The 6,001-nt window shown below is 37.6% G+C and overlaps 1 protein-coding gene across 1 annotated transcript; it reads left to right on the top strand.

The window, feature by feature from the left end:
- The first annotated feature begins 1,726 nt into the window (after positions 1-1,726).
- Positions 1,727-4,733, top strand: LOC139445394 (uncharacterized). Its single transcript, XM_071226534.1, has 3 exons — positions 1,727-2,009; positions 2,689-2,880; positions 4,522-4,733. Exons 1-3 carry the CDS (start codon positions 1,727-1,729, stop codon positions 4,731-4,733), a joined length of 687 nt encoding a protein of 228 aa, XP_071082635.1.
- The last annotated feature ends 1,268 nt before the right edge of the window (positions 4,734-6,001 follow it).

Raw genomic sequence — 6,001 nt, 5'->3', positions numbered from 1 at the left:
GTAAAACCGTACTTATTCACTCTTTTGTACTGTAATTTGCTATGTCAAATAAAACGTATCTTAACGTTCTGTTTCATTAACACCTAGGAACAATCCAGCTATATGACGCTAAATAATTGTGTCTGGACCAGAAATGTTACGAGCAACAACCCATCTCGTTGAGATTACGATAACAAGTATTCGATCCTGAGTATCTGATCCATTAAGCGCCTCATATAAGAATAGCAATTCCACCTACCCGGAATGTCACTCCCGGGACATTGTTTTATTATTGTTTTGTAAATATGATGCCTGTACCATGTTTGTATATTTGCAAGGATATAATTGAGGGAAGAAAAGTCGGAGAATTAAAAACATGTAAATGCTTATATACATTACATTTGTTGCCTAACACCGCACTCAGCAAAAGTCCAGCTCCAGGTCTCGGTCTGTAAATGACCGAGTTTAAACCAGACAAGCCTGTGATTGACATCATGAGCATATGGCTACGAAATAAGGATATGATAAGAACGTCAGCGAGCTTAACATTCCGATTCAGTTAGTCGCCTCTTCCGAAAAACATGGGTTGTTGAAGAACAATTTTATACCAGATCTTCACGGCGTTTGAAAAAGTATACTCAATAGAAATGTAATAGTATGGTTTAAACACAAACACTTACGTCAGCAGATAAACCATGCTATTTGATTCGTGTCAAGTAGGTTTCACATCTCTTATTGGTTTAATGTCAATGCTGTATCTCTTATTGTAATGACTAACAGTTCATTGACCAGGTTATTCTTGACAAATGCTTTAACACATGTACCGCCTTTTTACATTTAGTATAGCTGATGTTTTCGATATAACAAACGTAACAGTATCTATTCAAGAGGATCGACCTCGTTTATTCATGTGAAATCTTTGTAATAAAAAATAATCATTCATCTTACCCTTGATGACAGAGGTCTATATCTGGCTTTCCTTCCACATTAAGCTGACGCGCCGTGATTTAAGTGGAATACTGTTCAAAGGGGCCTTAAATCCAACTCACTCACTCAGATTTACTTGAGAACACTCTTGTCAGAAACTGACGTGTTAAACAAATACCACTCATTCATTTCTACCTTTAGCCTCAAGTAGTATCAAATAGGCAAAAACATGTCAAGTCAAAAGCATAAGAAGAAATACTCGGTGTAATACAATCAACCCACAGAGAAATCCAACTCACTCACTCAGATTTACTTGAGAACACTCTTGTCAGAAACTGACGTGTTAAACAAATACCACTCATTCATTTCTACCTTTAGCCTCAAGTAGTATCAAATAGGCAAAAACATGTCAAGTCAAAAGCATAAGAAGAAATACTCGGTGTAATACAATCAACCCACAGAGAAATCCATTTTTCATAAACTCAAAGTGTTCCAACTTGACAGAATATAGTAAATTTCTATTGTGACTGCGCGTTCTGTAATGGTGTCCACACATGAGTGTTGACATTTTGAGATAAACAATGCAAAACTCTGTTTTCATAATAGTGCGACCATATACATCAGTCAAACTACACTTCTTAATGAGCGGTAATCAATGCTTCGTTAACGTGTTGCCAAGACATCAAGTGGATTCATCGAATTTCAACCGTCTTTGGCAACTGCTTGGCGATGTAAGATGATGTGGGTAAAATATTTACCAATAATTGTGTGAAAAGAGACATTTCTGTATTCGTCGTTTTACATCAGAAGCAAGTTTAACATGGCGACCATGAGGATGATGTTTGATTTTGTCCCGGTTAACACACTCCCTACCAATTACATAACGGTTACGAAAGTGGACAGTTTACTTGACTGTACACACGAATGCGTTCGTCAATCAACGTGTGGGGCAATAGCGTTCAACACAATTTACCTGGCGTGTTATTTATACCAGGGGAGCATTCAGGCGGATCCCCTTCCTACGACTGGTATGGATCTTTTGGTATATAACTTACAGGAAGGCACAGGATGTGGTGGAGCTATCGGACCCTTACTCGGCCCTGGTGAGTTCACAGTAATACATTGCTGGTTCATAGCGACATTGAAGTGGTCTTTCTTATAAATATAAAATCAACTTTATCAATATATGAATAAAGGTCTTCTTTTTGTAAATGTAAATGAATCTGTATGACCAATGGACATCGTAAACAAACCATAGTGTGGAAACCTCAAGAGGGTAACCTCAGTAAACGGTACAGCAATAGTCAAGCGATGTAATATGACTGATGCTTGTTAACAGTTGAACACTGTCAGGCAGACCAGGATAAGACCGTTGCAGCACAGCCACATTACCCAGGTGTACACACTGTAATGAATTAAGAACGACAAATCCAAGCCCTTTCCTCAATCCTAAGTAATCAAACAACCAGCATGGGGTTCACATGGAACCTTTCTTTACCTGGGATTCCCACGTTGGGATGTTGTCAGAGAAATGCAACGCATGTTGTCACCTTTGTAAATTCCAACAAACTGTTTACAACATTCATTATTTCCCAAGTAATAACGATTTGGGCACAGAGCAAATATTTTGGGCCCTTGAAATCGTTGGAGCAAAGTCACAGTATAAACGTTTGGTGAACTAGTATTTTTATGATGCATAATTCAAGTTGGTAAACAACGTTAGCTTCTTTGATACCTTATTAGAGAGTTTTCACCACGCACAACTCTTTTTTCCACGTCTAGGGTATCCGAAATGTCCGACTGTCAGTGGCTACAGCTATGAACCAGCTCTCAACGTATGTTACAAGCGCCTCTCCTCAAACAATCTAGCAGGCAAGGCTACTTGTATCCAGGAAGGAGGTTCTGATCTTCTGAAGATTGACACTCAGGAAAAGCAGGACTTCTTCGAGCCTCTGGTACCAGCGACCGAATATAGTAATGATGATATATTCGATTTTAATTTATGTCAGTAATCTATTTGTACATATTGACTATCGTAGCAAATTATTTCTTGGTGAAAATATAGAAATTGTTCGTTTGCGAAATTTACAGCGGGTTATTACAGTAAATATTAAACGTTTGGTTCTGATAATGCGGTAAACGGAAACCGATTGTTTCATTCTAGTTTCAGAAATGTGAACGTAATAGTATTTAGTGTTCATTATTAATAATAGTATCACAGACAGATAATTTTTTTTTCACAAATTGTGTCAGATAATATGTATTGGTATCGTATATTATGTGATATTTTTCAGAATTAGGTACATATGTTTCAGTAATTAATAATTATCGTTTGTCAAATACGGAAGATATGACACCTTATTGAGTAAGGAACACGTTTTGAACAGTATCTCATTTCTATATTGACATGAAGCTTGTTGAGGGACGAAACCAAAAATCGCATTTTATCAGGGCGAATCAAAGCCACGATTAAAGGACTCTGACATGTCGAAAAGACGCAAAATGATCCTTGCGAACCTAGCAGTAGACATTACTTGGCCATCTACATACACTTATATCATTACATCCTGGCATATGTTCCAAGAATTATTGTTCACAATATGTCAGTGGTCTGCGAAAGTGTTTCTATCATGTTTATTTAATAATTAAAAGGCATGCTATTGGTATTGGTAATAGAAGTGGAATATAACAGTATTAAGCTATTCAGTACCTGCATTTCTATCATAAAAATGTTCATGAAAATCAATGTGTGATTAATCAGTAAAATTTACGTTAAATTCACTTTTACTTTTTAATTAATACATGTAAAGACGTATGTGATACTGCTTCTAAGACAAGGAATCAAAACCCACACGAACAACAACACAGAACTCTAACTGAACAATACCTCCAGCTGCAACATTAATGCATGTAAATATGCCCGTGAAGATTTGGGTTAGAATGGGTCTTAGGCAACCCAAGCTTGTAAGAGGCGACTATGTTCGTGTACGAGGCGACAAATCGGATCGGATTGTCAGACTCGCTGACTTGATTGATGCATGACATCGTATACCAATTTCGTAGATCGATGGTCATGATGTCGACTCGATTATGCACAGACCGCCGTCTTAGAGCTGGAATATTGCTGAGTGCGGCGTAAACAACAACCAAACCAAACCAAACCAAACATGTACACGTCTTCATATGTATACATTTTACACAAAAGTGTTTACAATTCGTAACTATCGTAACAATTCTAGCAAAAATGGTAATACTTTACAAAATATGGATAACATGTACATAATACTGTAATTGAATTGTTGCAAGTGATTTAAGACATAAGCATCCTTTGCGTTTAAAATGTCAACCATCCAGTAAAACAGGTTCGATCATCATGACGTCATGTTTACTCAAAACAAATGGAATATGTACATGACGTCAACGCCAGAGATTAACCAGTTTCGGTCTGCCCAAACAGTTTTCATGGGATGTGAAATGGAAAATAGAGGTAAATCTTTTATGGAAATCAGAGTCCGCACAAAGGGTAAGCCATTCTTGCCCTCCTCTCTCACAATTTGCATAAATAAATAAGTGTTTGTTTCTTGCCTGAGGCTTATTCAATTTTCCACATTACAGCATACATCCAAGGAAATTATAACCCAATCACAAGAGAGTGGGCCTACTGGGATGAAGGGACCACCAAGCTTATGCCGTTCATTGAATGGGCACCATATCAACCAAACGGGGCCACAACTGGACAGAACTGCATGGCTTTTGACATGATGGGTCAGCATGATTCACCCTGCAGTCACTGGTCTTACTTTCTCTGCGAGTATTATATGAAATAGATATATGTATATATGATGTTCAGATGTGAGATCAGCATCTTGTGGAAATCGTTTTGTTTGTTCAGTGTTGGTTATTTTGTCTCACAACTACAAAACCCACGTGTTTCTTCTGAGACAACCCCCGAGCAGTAACAAGTGGGTGTCGACGGCACACCAAGGATAGTCTGTTTGTTGAACTGCTGGTTTCGAGAATAAACTGCTCTAGACTTATATTCTCTGCACCATTTAAACAGTTGACATGGTTGGTTTACAGTCTTTGTCGCCTCAAAAGTAATGGTGTGTCTGTTGAAACCATGATACCACCTTGTAGGGAAGGGAACAGGAAAAAAACACATTTGTCATTCATTGCTTGAATGGGTAGGCGGTGTAAGTCAGAACACTATTTCACTGGCATTCTAGGGTGGCACATGTACATGTATGTAGGAAAAAAGTCCATACTGACACGTTTTGACTGGAAAAACTCCCAACGTAAGGTTGAGTTTCCTTGCAGTTTGGTTGACTTGTAGCTATGCAGCTACTTCTACATGTAGTTGTAGCTGTGTTCAATAGAATTGAACACACCACCAAAGTCAACTGATTTTGTTTACAAGTAACTATTCGTTAGATTTGAAACTAGTATATCACATACTTCCTATTTCAAGTATAATGATTTTAAGGGGACTGCTTCTAAATTCACATTTTGTGTTCTTCCTTATCAATATTTTGTCCTAGGTAGATGGACTTTATTTTTCGATGTTAATAACCAAATAATAAGATCATTTTCGTTAAGGTGTAAACGTATGTTTACGTGAGGGGATGAGTAATATGGAAATAAAAAGGTCCCTTGGCTTTGTCTACATCATCCCTTTCTTAAATTGGCTAGATAAGTCATGCATACACATTTCAAATGAGCTGGGTACAGACATACGTCTCTGAAAGTATGAACCAAACAACAAAGTAAGTATATGCACTTCACGTCAGTTAAGATACAGATGAACTTCTCATAATCGTGTGTGCTTTGCATGTGTTTGTGAGGTGTGCCACCAGTGGGGAATGATCATTAGACATCTCTGCAAAAGGAAGAGTCGATTGTACGATTTAATATGGCATTTGCTTTCATTTTAGACAAATTGTCCAAAACCTCAGAGGATAGATGTGTAACTTTATTTATGGTTATCGCGTTCAATAAGAATCCTGAAAAGATTCTTTGTACATTTATCAACACAATGATTTAATCTAAATTCGCCATCACTAGTAGCAACTTGCCTTCCTCTCTAATGTCTTACCAC

This window comes from Haliotis cracherodii, unplaced genomic scaffold, assembly GCF_022045235.1.
Source record: "Haliotis cracherodii isolate W230 unplaced genomic scaffold, xgHalCrac1.p SCAF_6, whole genome shotgun sequence".
Classification (NCBI taxonomy): domain Eukaryota; kingdom Metazoa; phylum Mollusca; class Gastropoda; order Lepetellida; family Haliotidae; genus Haliotis; species Haliotis cracherodii.
The sequence above is the reverse complement of the archived record's forward strand: the minus strand, read 5'-3'. Positions and strand labels throughout refer to the sequence as shown.

What these genes read in the sequence shown, in the direction of transcription:
- LOC139445394 (XM_071226534.1), top strand. Translation starts at nt 1,727, where the DNA reads ATGGCGACCATGAGGATGATGTTTGATTTTGTCCCGGTTAACACACTC. An exon ending in CGGACCCTTACTCGGCCCTG is followed by an intron (nt 2,010 to 2,688) that starts GTGAGTTCACAG and finishes TTCCACGTCTAG; the next exon opens with GGTATCCGAAATGTCCGACT. An exon ending in GGTACCAGCGACCGAATATA is followed by an intron (nt 2,881 to 4,521) that starts GTAATGATGATA and finishes TCCACATTACAG; the next exon opens with CATACATCCAAGGAAATTAT.